The 17,420-nt window shown below is 43.4% G+C and overlaps 1 protein-coding gene across 1 annotated transcript in view; it reads left to right on the top strand.

Moving 5' to 3' along the window:
* GLI2 (GLI family zinc finger 2) overlaps window positions 1-17,420 on the top strand; it is a 201,339-nt gene that overhangs the window by 155,450 nt on the left and 28,469 nt on the right. The window contains exons 4-5 of the mRNA XM_079968565.1: window positions 8,903-9,105; window positions 10,541-10,732. Of these exons, the coding sequence (XP_079824691.1) occupies window positions 8,903-9,105; window positions 10,541-10,732 (395 nt within the window). The remainder of the gene's footprint in view (window positions 1-8,902; window positions 9,106-10,540; window positions 10,733-17,420) is intronic.

A 17,420-nucleotide genomic window follows, 5' to 3' on the forward strand; every position in this document is an offset into this window, starting at 1 on the left:
CTTTCTATACTCCGGTTTCCATCTCTCCCTCTCTCTGAGCTGGCTGCTCAGAAATCTGGCTGGCTTTTATATTCTGTAAAACTGCAATACATATAAAGTCTTTTATTTATATAAGTACTCTTTATATAGAATTTAAATAGGATGGTTTTCAGTAACTGGCAAATGGCTAAGCTGTTAGGATTGCAGCCAAATGTCTCATTTTAAAATGAGTCATATTTTACTTTAAATTAGCAAAAATGAATGTATTTTCTTTGCACTCTAGACTAAGCATGCCTTTAAAAAAAAAACTTGCTGAATGCTTTATGTATAGAACAAATAATATCTATTTGGCTAGCATTTGGACTTACGTCATGCTACATGCTGACAGCCTACTGTAAACATTATACTGTGTATAAGTAAGCCTTCTGTCCACTGCTAAATGGTAAAAATCATATGCCATACATTGCAGAAATCTCAGATCATAAAAAGAGCCCTAGATTTGGCCAGTTTTCCACTACTCTTTCAAGCACACAGTCTTAAGCGCACAGATTCAGGAATGAACACAAAAGACTCATTCTCCTCCAACATGGCAAAAAATCTCTTTTCTTTCAGTTTCCGTGTTCAGACATAACAATAAACCAGAGGGTGGCATCCACTTGGTGTATTTACATGGATGGAATACATCTATCCATGAAATGGGGAATGAAACCATTTTGAGCAATATCCCCTCTCTCTTTCAGTTCCTCACCCTCACTGAATCTTCTCAGAAGGATTGGAAGATTCCCCCAGAGCTGATAGGGGTTGCAGGGGAGAGGAGGAATCACTGAAAATTGCACACCAATTGGACATCACCCTGTGGTTTATTGTCATGGTTAAACAGGGACACTGAGAGAAAATAAATATTTTGATGTAAAGTCGTACCTCATGTTGAGTCCGCTTCAGGTTGCGTTTTTTCAGGTTGTGGACTGCCGAAACCCGGAAGTACCGGAACGGGCTACTTCCGGGTTTCGGCAGTCGTGCATGTGTAGAAGTGCTAAATTGCACTTTGCGCATGTACACCGAATCTCAACCCACGTGTGCGCAGAGGCGGGTTGCGAACATGCATCCCACACGGATCACGTTCGCAACCCACTGTATTGGCTCACACACTCCCCCTCTCTGGTGCACCCAAGCATTTCATATTGCAACCAAAGCAGGCCATCTAGCCTTATATAAGCAACACCATATCTATCTATATCTATCATCTATCTATCTATCATCTATCTATCTATATCTATCTATCTATCTATCTATCATCTATCTATATCTATCTATCTATCATCTATCTATCATCTATCTATCTGTTTGTCTGTCTGTCTCTCTGTCTATATCTATAATCAGCTAACTAACTAACTACCCACCTATAGAACTCAAAATTCACCTGTGTGGATGGTACCAGATTGTAGTGTCTTAACAAAGTCCATCTGTATGAGTCGGTTTCTCTTTCTAGAAACAATTCTATAACTTAATTTCCCTACCAAAACACCAGTGTTTACTCAGTACGAAATCTGTTCTTTGTCAGCTTAAAACAGCGATTTCTTTATTACTGCTCCGCAAAGGGAATGGCATTCTAGGCCTGGCACTGAAGCAAGTCTGGTTCAGCCTACAACAATGTTGTAATGGAAGCAGGGTGATCTTGGGGTCAAGCAGAATGGGATTTGTGTACAGATATGTGTCTGCATAAGAAACAGAGGCATGTGCTGAGAGAATGAGAGATGAGGCCTGGCGGAAGCCTCTGCTTAGACAATGGAAAGCTGTTACCTTTATAATGGAAAGCTGTGATTGGCTGGTAGGTAGGTTGCTTTCCTCCTATTGATTGCTACAATCCAGCCACAGATAAGTATTTTTTTTTTTTTTTTTAAAAAGGTCTGTTGATTTCAATGAGAGAGTTAAGCGCATCATTATAAGTATGCCTCTCTGGGGGTGCATTAATTTCTGCACAGTAGTTTTAGGCAGTCGTGGCACTTACAGAAGCATTTCAACATTACACAGGGACATGATAAGAGAGCCCAGTCACTGCTGCCTAGGCTTTTCTTCTAATGATGTGCAACTACAATGGTCACTTACGTATTTGACAGGCCCAGAGCTGTTGCTCCTAGGTTGAAGACATGTTTCATGATACATGATGTATGCTTAGTCTAACTGCCCCCTTTCCTCCTGCACCTTTCTCAAAACATTCTTTTATAAATTCATTTTGCCAAAAACCTATAAGTCCAAATGGTATTTTACTGCCATTAGTCCATCTAGCTCAGTATTGTCTGCATTCACTGGCAGAAGTCTCTCCCAGCCCTACCTAGAGATGATGGGGATTGAACTTGGAATATACTGCATGCAAAAGAGCTGTTCTACTACTGAGCTTTGGCCGTTCCAAAGTGCGGAGGTCCTGAATTCACAAACACCCCTTGGTGGGGACCACATGCTCTCTGTACGTTGTGGGGTGGGGTGGACAGAGTCCATCACTACCATTTTCAGAGGTGGGAACACATACAGTAATCTAAACAAGATTACCAGAGCATGGATACAGATACAACTTGAGTTCTTTTGTATAAGTAAAAGGTTGTCATTCATTCCTCTGGAGAAGAAATAAAGTGCTTCATTTGGGGACACTGTCATAATATTGTGTCACCTGTCTTCCTGTCCTCTTTTGGGGTGGCCCAGTCCCAGAAGCGCCAACTTCTCCACAATCTCACTGGGTTAAGAGTACAGCCTTAATCATTCTCGTGTGACAGAATGTTGGGAGCTGGCTTTAAAATGTACTTACAACTTCTATGGATTAAAAAAGAAAAACATTCTGCTAAGAGGAACTTGTGAGCCATCAGCTCAACTCTCATTGTTGCAGAAAGGTTTGTTCCAAAAAAAGTTAGGGCTTGCTGGACTTAAAATAGAAAGAACATGTAAGTACGATAATTAGATTTAAAAAAAGGATATTAGGACCTGAAGCAGAATGTTTACTTCCTTTGATGTAGCATGGAAACATATGCCTGTAAAAGTGGGTTGTGAGGCATGTTAAACAGCAACAAAAATCACCATTATTAAGTTTGAATCAAAGTTCTGTCTTTATCGCATTAATTTAATTTGGTTTCAGAGGTCCCCATCTCAATTCTAATTTCTGCCTTTGATGTTTGCCTAGGAGGGGCAGGGGCTACGTATTTGAGGTTCACCTTCTTTATTTCAGTGATTTAGCCATACACTATTGGCTATAGCAGTTAGGCCTATCACTGCCTGTTGAATTTCATGTGATAAGTTTGATGAGGGAAAAAGCACTATCCTATACATGTCGACCCAGAAGTAAGTCCCATTGTGCTCCATGGGGCTTCCTCACTGGTATAGGATTGCAGCAAAATTTGCTATCTTGAAAGAGTTTACAAGTATAGGTACACATAAGACCACACAAATTGTCACCCATGGTCCACCAAGGCCTCAGTAAATCTGCTTTTGTTGCTTACCTTTGACAGCAAAAATAAAGGGGCTTTCAAGCACCTATCTGGTCATAATATATGCCTGGTGGGCTGCAATCAGCATGTTGGAACACAACTTTCCCCAAGCCAAAATAAGACCATGCACTCATCACCCTAACTTAACTTCATGTGATGTGAAAAAAATGGCTCTTAGGTATGGTCTGCCCAAACAGCAGAATGCAGTGGGAATGAGATGGTAGCGATATGAGCTAGGAGAATGGATTTTCCCATTTTGGATTGCAGGTGGTGGGCAATATTTTAAAATATTACTTCATGTAAAAACAACAATTCCCTGCAAACAAAAAAAGAGCACAGCAGCGAATGAGTGGGGCTATCTCCCTATTGTGTAATTCTTTCAGGGTTTTTGATGGAGGACCATTCAGAACTGGTGGTCCCCCGCTGCTCATCTAAAAAAAGGAACAACCTACTATAACCATCTCAGGATTGTTATCACCATAATACTTAGGTGCACAAGTAGACCAAGCTGGAATTCAAACTGCAAACGGCAGAAGGACAAAATCAAGATTCACATTAAAAGTCTCATGCCTGTTAAAAACTTAATCCTGCCAAACTAAAAAGCTTTACAATGATTTTTGTGTTGAGCTCTGGTGCAGTGAAGGGCGTTCTATATTTTGGGAGCAGACACAAGAACACTTTTCTACATTTTCTCAAAGAGTTTCCTTTGTGAAGGCACAAGGCAAGCTGAGGAGGATCACTACGTCCACATCTATATGTGCAGTGGGGTTTCCTTCCAGTAACTGTGCTTCCATATATTGCTCTTGGTGTTGCTGCATTTAATTTTCTGACCCAGGAGGCAGTTTTGACCTGCTCTACTTCAGCATATTTGACATTGATTAAAACATGGGTTGTATCCAGCAAAGTCATTCTGTTTGCTCAAGCACAACTTCCTCTGCTCCCTGTATGCATCCCCCAAATCTGTTCTGGAAGTTCCCTCAGTCCTCCAGAACAGCGTGGGGTGGGCAGGGACAGGAGAGGGAGGGAAGTGATGTCACACAAGTGAAAGTCTTTGCGCAGGCAAGGATGGACACAACCCCATACATTTACTCTGGTTTTCATTGTGCCCATCAAAGAATCCACAGCTGTTGAGAAAATTAAGCTTGGCCTTAGCCCACAAGGATGCAGGGAATTGATTGCACTCCTGGAAACAAGTGACATTCCTGAGGTCCTGCTGATTATATGTGTCAGGTGTCAGGTCCTAATATATCTTACTGGCAGTAGTACACTGTTCCTTCACCCCACCACATCCCAACTGCTGAGATCCCTCTCTTCCCTGTGTCTGTGGAGGAATGTACATCAAACCTTAAGACAGCAGGGTGGCTTTCAACATTGACAGGTAGCTCAGAATATGGCACCAGCAAGGGGAACTATTGACAGCTGGTGAAATAATCTGAGATCTCTTCATGGCTGCAAATTATGCTCCAAGAAAGATTGCTCCTTTCTCCTTGTGATCCTTCTCCCGCTCTTCAGTTCCCAGGTACCTCATCTTTCCCCATCATAGGTGCTCCAAGGAGAGACTAAAATAAGCACTGGTGATTGAGGGGGTGGGGGTGGGGGGAATTGGTAAAATTTGCCAAAAAATATCCACAACTGGTGCTGATCCTCACTTCCTAGTGAAAATGTAAAATCTGGTTATTAGGTTGTGTCTAGTGGTGGCATTGCACTTCCACTCAAGCACTCCAATCCCCATGTACCCCTGAAAAGCTGTTTCTGAAGGTAGGAACTTGGGAAATGTATGAGACATGGCACAGAGGGCTGTAGTAAGTAGATGGGGGAAAGGGTTTGGTGTAAATTAGGACTCTGGTTTGTACAAGCAGAAGCATTTATTCTAGCACAAAATTGCCTTTGGACGGAACTCAGTGCATTTTATTGTAACAGGCAGTTTTCTGGAAAAGACTGTTATTGGGATCCAAGCCAATATTTGCAAGTTTGAATCACTGGTCATCAGAGACAGGCATCCAGCACCACAGCCGTAGCCATATAAAATTAAAACAAGGTTCTGATTCCTTAAGTGATCGTTCAATTTGTTTACCATAAAACAATTTCTTTCTGTCATTACAAATACATACTTCACGCTTAATAAGAGTTTTATATCAGTAAGATTGTCATGGCTCCCCCTGCCAAGAATCATGGGAATTGTAGTTTGTGAGGTACAAAGTATTATCTGTTAGAAATCTTCATAGAACTACAGTTCTCAGCGTTATGCCTGGGGCATGAATGACCAGTTAGGTATATCCTTCATTAGATTTAGTTGTACCATATGAGCTTAGCCAGACTTCCTTTTTGGGAAAAGAAAAGACTTAAGAAGTAAACACCCAAAGAGTAGGTGCTCTTAAATTTTCTCCAGTTGTTCTATAGTTTGTTCTTCACTGGCATCCTTCCCTTAAGAAGACCCCAGGTGTTGTAGGTGGGAGATGAAGTGGCAGCCGGTAAATGATCCATAAATACTTAGGCTTGGGAGCAATTTGGTTCAACAGTGGAAATGGTTTAGGCAGTAATTACATATTAAACTTACTGATGCTATTAAAATGGGTCTGCTTATGACAGCAGAGACAGAGATTAACTCCATGGTACACCTCTCCTTTTCACATGAAACTATAAGCAATAATTATATGAAAGTGGTTTTCAGTTGTATTAGTTTGTGCTGTTCACACACCTCCTGCTCATTTTGTTGGAATGCCTTAGCGGGAAGGGCTTTAACCCAGTGGTAGAACATCTGTCTTACAAGCAGAAGGTTCCAGGTTCCATCTGGTTTTACCAGGTAAGTTTGGGAAAGACCCCCATCTGAAACCTGAAGAGCTGACTTCAGTCAGTTTAGACAATACAGTGGTACCTCTGGTTACGAACTTAATTCGTTCCAGAGGTCCAATCTTAACCTGAGGTGCCACTTCAGCTAATGGGGCCTCCTCCTGCTGCCCCGCTGCCACCGCACAATTTCTGTTCTCATCCTGAGGTAAAGTTCTTAACCCGAGGCACTACTTCCGGATTAGCGGAGTTTGTAACCCAAAGTGTTTGTAACCTGAGGTGTTTGTAACCCGAGGTACCACTGTACTGAGCTAGACGGTCTGACTTGATATAAGGCAGCTTCCTATGTTCAGTAACGGCCAGTGTAGATTGTTTTATTACATCCTTGGTGGTGCTCTCCCTTCTGAGGACAGAGTATTCATAGTCCTTTTTGTAAATAAATTAGCTGGTGGGTCATCTTGATTTTTCAGATGTTGTTGCATTCTCCATCTATGCTGCATGTTGAGGTGTTGAGCAGGTGCTTCCAATTTCAGTGTAAACAATGACCTTCCAAAGTGACAACAAAATATTTCGGTGATGACATCCCCTCCCCTTATACACACCCATTACTTTCCCTAATAATGTAGCACACATTCCAGCTAAAACCTTGATGCTGTCATCTTGCATCCCCATTTTTAGCCAATGCAAAAAAAGTTTCAGTGAAGGACTCCACTTCCCCGTATAAGCTTTGGGCAAAAATGGAAAGCAAGCCCTGGGTATTGTTAATAGGCTTTAGATGCTGGCCTCCTAGTTTGATCGGAATGGACTCAAAAGAGTCATAAACCAAGTAATACATAGTTCCAAGCCGGCATCAAAGGCATTCACAATCCTGTTGGGAGAAACTGAGTATTGATGAAAGGGGAAGCTTATTGTGTATGTAAGAGAATTTCTTTCGAGGCTTATGCATGAAGGCAGGCTCCGTGGGTCAGGGTAGTCTGGGACTGCTTTCAATTTACATCCCTCCCCCTCCTACTCCCACCTCCCCAATGGAGTCACACACACTTGAATTTAGCTTCCTCAGCATTAAAATGTCAGATGTTTTCTTAATGACATCACTCCTTTTATTTTTAATCCTGTTTCATTTTTTCCAGATGGGGCTAGAGATTATTTGTAACGATCTCAAGCCAAATCTGAAACACAGGCTTTGATTCGCTTTTCTCTTCCCCTGCCAGCCCTTTCTACCAATATGAATTGAATTGGTACATTTTGCACAGTTGCCTCATTATCTCCAACCTTTCCTGAGGCAGGAAGCTTGCACCCTCATAGAGCTTTGCACACACAGATCACTGGGGTGGGTGATGTCATCACAGCCAAAATCCCAGAGATGCTAGCAAACTGTGTGCCACACCATGGCATAAGCAGGCCCCAAGTAGGGAAGCCTTGTTCTATTCCCCATGTAACAAAAATTACATTGTCTTGCAGGTAGAGGTTGGGAATCATTATATAATGATAATGTCTGTCCCCCGCCTCAAAAAATGTTATTTTAGAATTAGGGCTCCATTTGTCCTATTGGACCTAGCAGGACCCTGTAGAAACATACAAGTAGCCTGCTGGATCAGGCCAAAGGCCCATCAAGTCCAGCATTCTACTTGTCACTGTGGCTAACCAGAGACCTAATCAAAGGCAGTGTGGTGTAGTGGTTAGAGTGTTGGACTAGGATCCAATAGACCAGGGTTCAAATCCCCACTGGGTGACCTTGGGCCTGTCACTTACTCTCAGCTTAACTTTCCTCAGCGTGTTTTTGTAAAGATAAATGGGGAGGAGCAGTGGCGTAGCGTGGGTTGTCAGCACCCGGGGCAAGGCAAGTAATTTGCGCCCCCTAACCCGTGGATTTGCGCCCCCTAACCCTAACCCCCAGATGTTGCGCCCGGTGCGGCCGGCCCCCCCTGCACCCCCCACGCTACGCCACTGGGGGGGAGTGGTATGCCACCTTGAGCAACTTGCAGGAAAAGTGGGATATAAATGTAATAAAAAAGATACCTTCTGGGAACCCACAACAATGCTTGAAAGCAATAACTGTTTTCTCTAGTGGGCACTCGGACATCACCAGGTGTATTGTCATCCCCAAGTTGTCTGAAGGAGAAGTAGTTTAAACAGGAGGTTGCTCAAGCATGGAGCACAGCGGCCATGTTGTCCCTGCCCAGGAATGGCTGTAGCCAGTGTGTTTTTTCTATTTAAAAAAAGTTTAGGGGGTACTCTCATTTTCCTACTCATATTGAAATACTGCCCTTCAACGAGGCCAAACTTAGATTTACAAAATGTTTAGGGGTATGCGTACCCTGCATACCCCCAGAAAAAAAAGCACTGGCTATAGCTAATATGCAGAAGTATGTGCATGTAGCAACTAACTAATCAGCTGAAAGACGTTTAAAAAACATTTAATCAATTTACAGCCCTAGGCCTGTACTGTGTAGAAATAAGACACCTCGGTTTTTCTCTGCCTCAACAGATGATCCTGTGGCCGTGAAAAAAGGTGGTGTCGGCTAGATTTGAGAATGTTTAAGCTAGCTTAAATGTTCTGTCTTAACTAATATTTGTTTTGGTGTTTCACAGTATGCTAATATACCCAAAATATGCTGAACAAAACTCCCCACTGACGAGACTTCTTTCTAACTCTTTTGCAGACCTCCTACTCTGAGTGGTAGCCCTGTCATCTCCGACATCTCTCTCATCCGCCTTTCTCCACACCCTGCGGGGCCTGCAGAGTCGCCTTTCAACCACCCTCACGCGTACATGAACCCCCATATGGAGCACTACCTCCGCTCCATGCACGGCAGTCCGACCCTCTCTATGATCTCAGCAGCTCGAGGCCTCAGCCCAGCTGACGGTAAGTGGGAACATAGGCTTGGCTGAGCTGCCAGCTGAAACCTGTTCCTGTGTATCGATGCACCTCAAGGATAGTCTCCACGGTGGGAGCTACCAATAGGCAAGGGCAGTTCTGGATGAAGTAAACTCTCCATTTGAAGCATTTGAAAAGGACGCGTCTTATGTTATTAGAGGAGAAGAGAGGTAAAACACCTATGCTGTGTGCTAGGTTGGAGGAGAATAGAAATAGGATCAGATTGAAGGGAAAGGTTGATTTTTAAAAAGAAAAAGAAAATGATGCTTGGGAATGCTGCTGGCCTTAATATTCCTGGGCGCTCTTGGTCCTCATTATCTATTCATGTCAATGGTAAATAGGAAAAGACACTATTAGTTAGTCATACCAAAAACCAAGTTCAGTAGGTAGCAGCCACCTGCCCAAATACCTACATGCAAATGCTCAGATGACAGCTGTATGGCCCATAGTCTGTAATAATTGTCCACTTGTATTATACATTTGATGAAGCCCAGCATCCAGGCTGTGCAGAATCAGAACTGGAATCCAGCCTGGCAGACTTAACCAATCTGGTAACGCCTGGCTTTTCTGTTGCTGCTGATTTGGTTTTGCTGGTCCCAGAGGCCTCTCTCTCCAGCAAGTGTTAAGATTCCAAGTCTCTGCTCTAAGCAAACTACAGATGCATTTTATTGCTCTTGTAGTCTTTCTCCCTCTTGCTACTCCCGAGCCTCCTTCCTGCCGGCAAAAGAAAAATTCTTATTACTTGGCGTTAGAAAGGGGCCTTTGTGCTGGCTTTCGGTTTTCTTTCTTTCTCCCTCCCCCTCTCCTTCAAGCCACAATAAATAAGTTAATGGAGAGCGGACGGAGAAGCAGGTTTGAAAATTCACAAATGGGCAAAAGTGAGGATAATTGGTTCTGGCAAGCCAAATGGTTTTCTACTGCCAGGCACTAAACACACAACCCCCGCCCCCACTCTGCGTATTAGAACCCTGCTTTAATTTTCTTATGCTGCTTCTCGTTAACTGGGCCGTGTTTGTCTTTTTCTTTCATAATAGCCTGGGATGTTAATTCTGACAGCGTTACTGCACTTGGATCCCTCACCACCTCCCCTCCTTTCCTCCATTTATCTCTTGCTCTCTCTCTCTTGCTCTCGCTGGTGAACTCTGTGTTCATACAGAGGGATTATTAGAAGGAGGGTGGAAATGAGAGATTGTTTATAAATTTGCGGAAATGGAGGAATGTGGAGGGCCCCAGCCTGGTGTCTTTTGTCCACAGAGAGCACACACGTCCTAAGCATACGTCAGAGTTGTAACTGCAACCTTTTGGCAGGGAGAGGGGGAGATTCTAGTGTCACGGCAGCGGTTTTACTCTCCAGAAATATTTTATTCTTGTTGTTTCTTTCTCCCTCTCCCTCCTCTTCCCCTTCGCTCTTTCTCCCGTGCAGTAGCTCATGAGCATCTGAAAGAACGAGGTCTCTTTGGCCTGCCCCCTCCTCCTCCAGGAGCCAACCCTGCGGACTACTATCACCAGATGACGCTCATGGCCAGCCATCCAAATCCTTACGGGGACCTCCTTATGCAGAGTGCGGGAGCAGCCAGTGCAACGCACCTTCATGATTACCTCAGCCCTGTAGATGGTGAGTAAGGAAGCAGAAGCCTTCCCGAGGGCTCACCCAGACATCCCCTCGCCCTGCTACTTTCTCCCGATGAAATTTGGTCTTCACCCTTGAATCGGAGCAGACATCAATTGGGCTTTCTTCTGGTTGATGTTTGCTCCGATTTATTGCTAAAGAGTGGGCTTTCCAAAGGAAATCAGCGGGGCAAGGACAAAACCACTTGAAAGCGTGGGGCAAGCAGAAAACCATCCAGACCCATGCTTTCTAGGCACGGGACAAGCACAAGTCTGAGCGAGCCCTTGGTTGTGTACACCCTGAGGGCATTTTAGTCCCAAGGACTGTTCCTAGAGCAGATGGCAGCCATCATGCTCCTGATGACTATAGGGAGCACACTTAGCAGTAGTGGATTTCAAGATAGTGTCCTTGCTGTAAAAGTGTGTGTGTGTGTGTGTGTGTGTGTGTGTGTGTGTGTGTTTATATTTTTGTAACAGGAAGCTTTGTACAGGGTGATGGATTATCCAGCCAGGCCTCTCTAGTTTTTGTGCTTGACTGTAGGTCCTTTTTTGTGACAGACACAGACAGTAAAACCAGGGCAGCAAAGGGCCCCACCCTCATTTTTTTTTTGAGATTGTCTATCAAAAGCATACAGCATACATTGCAAACACTCCGGTGCTGTTGCTAACAAAGCACCCTTCATTAGACTCGTCAGGTACTGTGAGGCTTCAGAGTATGAGTTGTAAGAACTTTGTACTGCTAATGAGGGAAGGCCCCCATCAGGCTTTACAATATGCAAACCAACACAGGACAACCTCCTCTCACAGAGAGAGGGGGTGGAAATAGTTGTAGTCCAACATTTTGCCTGCTTTGCCTATTTAGGTTCCCTGCTTTGAAGCAGCGATGGCCCTTCAGAACAGTTAAGAGGGTGAAGAATTAATTTGCCGGTTTTGTCATAAGTGTTTTCTCCAGTTATTGAAGTCATTGGGGTTTTGTTTGCCTGCTTGCTTCTTTGAACACAATATAGCCTAAGTTGAAGCACTTGTAATCTGGGTCCTGTTGATTTCAGCACATGCTTTACGCTTCCAATGAAAGAAATGGGACTTAAACGTACTTAACCTTGACTGGATTGGGCACTTGGTATTCCTGCTTTTTTACAGAAGCAGTAGAGGTGGTTCTGACTGAAAAATGAGACAACAGAAAGAAAGAAATGTTTGGAGCTGGAACTGTTCATCTCTGAAACTTGAGTAGCTTGTATCCTGAGTTGCTAAGTGATTACCATATTTGGTATTGGGTGGAAGAAAGTTTACCACAGATTAGCCAGTCAAACTGGGTAAAAATACCACAGCAGTCATTGCATTGCCATAGCTGTGTGGTGCATTTGATGGAGTCCTTTAGGAAAAAGTCTTTGTTGAACAAGATGTTTTCTGTGGATTTATCAGTACATAGGGGCAAATTGTAGCAGAGTGACTATATTGTGGCATGTGTTTTGGTAGGCACTCCCATCAGTTCCATGAAGTGAACTGGAAAGATGGTGACTATATATGCACATATACAGGTTCAGTGCACATGATGTTTAATAGAGGAGAAAAACACAACACTTTGTTTTTGATGTTCCAGATTGTTGAATAGCCAACCTTATGTTTTGTTCCTGCATCTGTGTGCACGCCACCGCTTCATTTCACATTGCACATCTGTTGAAGCCAGATCTTGTCTACTGACGCTCATGCCCACAATAAACTAGTCAGCCATCAACATGACTCTTCTCAGGAGGCAGCTCTGGAGTAAAATTTCCAGTTCCTCACAGCTGCATTTATGTTAATGTCACGCAGAAGGACAGAACTTTGGCAACCTCCGGAGAATGAGATCAGCTTTTAAGACTGCTCCTCTGAGGAAGCTCTTCTGTAACCTTTCATGGACTATTAGCAGCTCCAATAGGCTGCCAGGATCACTGCCTTTCTATTCTCCCTTTTCTCAATTGTTCAGTTCCACGCCATACATTTAAAGCACTCTTCTACCACATTCAACCATCCTTGAGAATCCTGGGAACTGTAGTTTGTGAAGGGCACTGGAAATAGCAGCACTTGTAACAAATTGCAGCTCCCACTCCATCCAGCTCCCATGTCAGTCATCTAGAAGGGCAACAGTTGGGTTGCTGTCATACAGCACTGGCCTAAACATTTTCATATCTGAAGCAAACAAGCAAACAAAAGTATATTTATGTCTCTTTCCCAGTGGACTAAAGTTTTTTTGCAAAGGACCTAGAAGAGAGTACCTGAAAAAGAAAGAGTGATTCAAAGGGGGGGGGGAGTCCTTCCATGAAAAAACACATTATTTCGTTTTGATCCTGCCTTCCCTTCAAGTTGCTCACGGTGGCACACATGGTTCTCTCGTTCAGTTTTGTGCTCACCATCACCCTGTGGGCTCAGTCATGCTGTGTGTGGGTGAACCAAGGTTTGAGTGATCCAAACTCACCCCGTGAGCTTCATGCCTGAGTGGAGACTTGTACCATGGACTTCCCTGAACAGACCAATTTATGCAGGGGTCATGTTCTGGGGAATAGCATGTACAGTGGTACCTCGGGTTACAAACACTTCGGGTTACAGACTCCGCTAACCCGGAAGTAGTACCTCGAGTTAAGAGCTTTACCTCAGGATGAGAGCAGAAATTGCACGGCGGCAGCGGGAGACCCCATTAGCAAAAGTGGTACCTCAGGTTAAGAACGGTTTCAGCTTAAGAACGGACCTCCAGAACGAATTAAGTTCGTAACCAGAGGTACTGTAAAGCCAAAAGCGTACATAGTCAAAACACACTGAGTTCAGTGGCAGGTGCGACTGCCAAAGTCTTTCTTCCCAGACAACTACCCTGATTCCGCCCCCTTTTATTTATTTTTTTGCCGAGTGCATAAAGCTGAATGCATGCAACTTAAATATCTGCAAGTTGTGAGCTGCCTGTACTAGGCTCACTAACCAATACACCAATCTGACTTAAAAGAGTACCCTTTATGGGGGGGGGGGGGGTTGGTGGAAAGGTATATTTGGAGATCTATGGGACGCTTAAGTGGCCAGTCACCAAGTCCTGTTTCCACAGCTGCCAAAAAAACAACACACACATACCCTTGGATTGGTATCTGGAATCAGATGATACACTTCAAGGGTCAAATTGCCTCCAATCACAACAAGTTGCAGATCCTTACCCTATGTCATCATATGTGGAGGGAGGGAGGGAGGGAGGGAGGGAGGGGGAGAGAGAGAGAGAGAGAGAGAGAGAGAGAGAGAGAGAGAGAGAGGGATATCAGTCTGTAAAAAGAGTCTCCTGTGCAAGTTTTATCTCAGCTTGGCATGTGCAAAACCCCTTGGGAGATTTCACTAGTCTTGCCAAAATTCATTTGCCTTTTCTTGAAATTCCTCAGATGTTTCATCTGAGGAAGAACCAAAAATTTTGCTTCAGATTTTATTTGAAGCTAAACCTTCAGGGATGTGCAGAAGTCCCTTTAGAAAGTCTCAACAAAATTCGGCAGCTAAAGTTTCGCTTTCAGTAAAAAGTTCACTTTCAGCTTTCCTGCTTTATCTTGTACTTGCTGGGGACAACATAAACCCTCAAAGGGGATCGTAGTCCCAAGATGCAAATAAAAAACACACATTATGGGCATCATTGTTCATGCATGTGATTTTAAAATACAACTTGGTTCTTATCAAATTCAATGGATTTTTTCTGTGCTCATTTGAAAACAAGATTTACAAACTGAAGAGATAGCCCCTGTCTGCAAGAGCTCTCCCCTCAGATCTTCTGACTAAACTTGTGCTGAATCCCAGGTTCCAAACAATCCCATTTACTTATGCTGGTTTAGGGACTCCTAGACAACCACTTTTGTGGATTGTGGAACAGAAAGCAGCTTTCTTGTCTCCCAGCAAGGATCTTAAATATCTTGAAATGCAAAGCTAAAGGGGCCCTCTGTGCCGTAAGAAATAAGGCGTCTAGGACATCACCTGGTGCCAGCACAAATGCTTGGCATTTGCAGCAGTGTAAACAAGACATGAGGAGATGCCACAGTACAGAAAAATGCTAATAAGGAAACAGTCCAGTGAGGTTGGTGGCAGCTATTTGCTGCTTAGTGATAAAGGGGCTGCCTTGTGCCCAACAAAACTTCTTTTGATGATATATATTTGCCACTTTTGCATATGAGTGGATGTCAGAAAGATACGCTTCTAGCTCTGCATCCTTTGTATATTTTTAAATAAAGGTGGGGTGTGGGGTGGAGTGGAAAATAGAATATGTTCTATGGTTATTTTAGATTCCTTTTCCAATTCAATCACCAGGAAAGCCGGGGCAGGGCTAAATAACAGCAGGTGGCTGACATGCTTACCTTGAAAAATTCCATGGTTCATTTCATTTCCTCACTATGGAAAGTAAAGTGTTTTAGGAGCAGGACGGTCAGAAATTGGAGATGGGAGCATAAGGGGAAGGGAATGTTGGGTGTAAGAAAAGGCATAAGTCAGTCTGAATCAGCAGAAGGTGTAATATAAGTAGGCTAGGTTGCTTAAACCTACTTAATTTTTTGTTTATATTATTAATGAAAGGGGGGATTAAGTACCAAACACCGCCAGTTTGGAACAAGGTTGCTTTCTTTTTGTATATCTGAAATAAAAAAAAAAAGCAAGCTATTCACAGAGTACTGAAGCCTTACTTAGCATGGATTCAAATGGGGAAGTGATGTGTGGAATACCTCCAAGATGTATGTTAAGCTTATTGTAACTTCAGGTGTTCTGCTGCTGAACATGGTCAGGAAATAGACTTCCTGCTCCTCTGCACAATGTCATTTTGCAAACCCACATTCCCATACTACCGTTCCCTGCACTCCACATCTCTCTCTGAGGAACCTGAAAATCTCTCAGGAGAGGGAAATGCAAAGGCTGCGTTCCTGCCTTGATGTTGTTGCAGAGGGACAGGAAGCATGAGGAGGCAGGTACTCTCTGCTTTTTCACCTGGGAACCAAACTTTTAAAGCCACCTTAAATGCAGAAAGACCCAAGAGGAAAGCTTTTAAACTTCCTCTATTTGCTCACCTCTCACCACGACAAGCAGCCTGACATTGTTTGTTGCCTCTTCAGCTGTCCAGCCATCACAAGGCAAACCTGAGAATGTTCCATTAAAGCGGTTGGAAGCAACTTACTAGTCATTAAGCCGGTGTGTGCAAAATGAAGATTGTCTTGGAAAGGGTGTGAGGATCATCTGGATTTCAGAGGATGAGGAATGAGAGCACTGAGCAGAAACCTAAAAGAATTTTTTTAAAAAAACAACACTAGCAGATATCCCCCCAAAGCAAAATTATCCAAACTTTCTAATTTGCATACTTTTCATAACATAGAAGAATTTAGCTTTGGGTGTGGGAGAGTTTTTAAAGTGTAAATAGAATATACAAAGATTGGACTGTTTTAGGCTGTGAGACTTTATTCACGTTTTGAGCCTTTCTCAAAGGCTCTTTATATGGTACTGTGGAAGATAAATTGATAAATATTTGTAATCCAAATTAGCATTTTGGCCAACATGGTTTGTACCATATTAGAAAGTTGATATGATACAAGAACCTCATGTGTGGTGGAGGGGTAAGGGGAACCACCTTTAAGTTCTCAGAACTATGTACAGATTTTATGTGAAGTAAAACAAAGCAACCTTCCTATTAGCTTCCCTTCTTCCTTCCTGAAAGAAAAACTGAACCAAGAAAGAAGAAGTAATTAATCTGTAGAATAATATGAGGGCAGCCTTATGATTTCAGTACACACATGAACTCATCATAACAGAGAGACCCATGTGGAGATGCTGCATTGAAGACAGAAACCCTCATCCCTGCAGAAATATCAGAAGGATTTAAATTAGAGCAGGCAGTAATAAAATGCATATTACTATATTTGTACCAGAAGAGTCCCAGGCCAACCTGCAGAATCTGACAGCTTCCAGCAGAGTTTTACACCGGGGGGGGGGGAGGAATTACTTGTGTGTGTAGCAAAGGGGTGTGTTAGATGGCTGCACCAGGCTGCTGTTGGACATCAAGACTTCTTCCTTCATCAAATTAATGGGGACCAATGGCAGAGCTGACACTGCGGGCATAAATCACAGGAAAGAGCAACGAGGAATGAGTACAAGGCTTTTCTTTCTATTTAGTAATTTATCAAGGGAAGTGGCACATTAATAAACAGATCTCCCTTGAGGTGTGGGAGTAACAGAGACAAATATGACTGTCAAACCCAGTCTGCTTCCTCCTCGTAGCAAGATAGGCGAGTGGACACAGAGAAATCTCTCTCTCTCTCTCTCTCTCTCTCTCTCTCTCTCTCTCTCTCTCTCTTTCTCTCTCTCTCTCTCTCTCTCTGTGTGTGTGTAGTTATAATCAAAATCAGGCCTTTTGGTGCAAGACGCTTCACAGTGCCTCATTAGCTCATAACCACTGTTACCCAAGGGCACATTCACACCAAAGCCTTGAAGGAGGGGGGCAGATATACATTGGAAGCTCTCCAACCTCTGCAGCTTCCTGAGATACTTGTACTGTACTGCTGTGGCCCACAGAACCATGCCACAGATGGAAGTGATTGCTGGATTTGCTACAATGGTATTGGCAGCCTACACTGATCAAATTTGTTAGCATGGGAAATCGGGGGGAAATGAATGCCTAGTTTTTAAAAGGAGATATCTGCTTTAGTACCGTTGGTTCAAGGGGAAAA

This window comes from Podarcis cretensis, assembly GCF_951804945.1.
Source record: "Podarcis cretensis genome assembly, chromosome: 1".
Taxonomy (NCBI): Eukaryota; Metazoa; Chordata; class Lepidosauria; order Squamata; family Lacertidae; genus Podarcis; species Podarcis cretensis.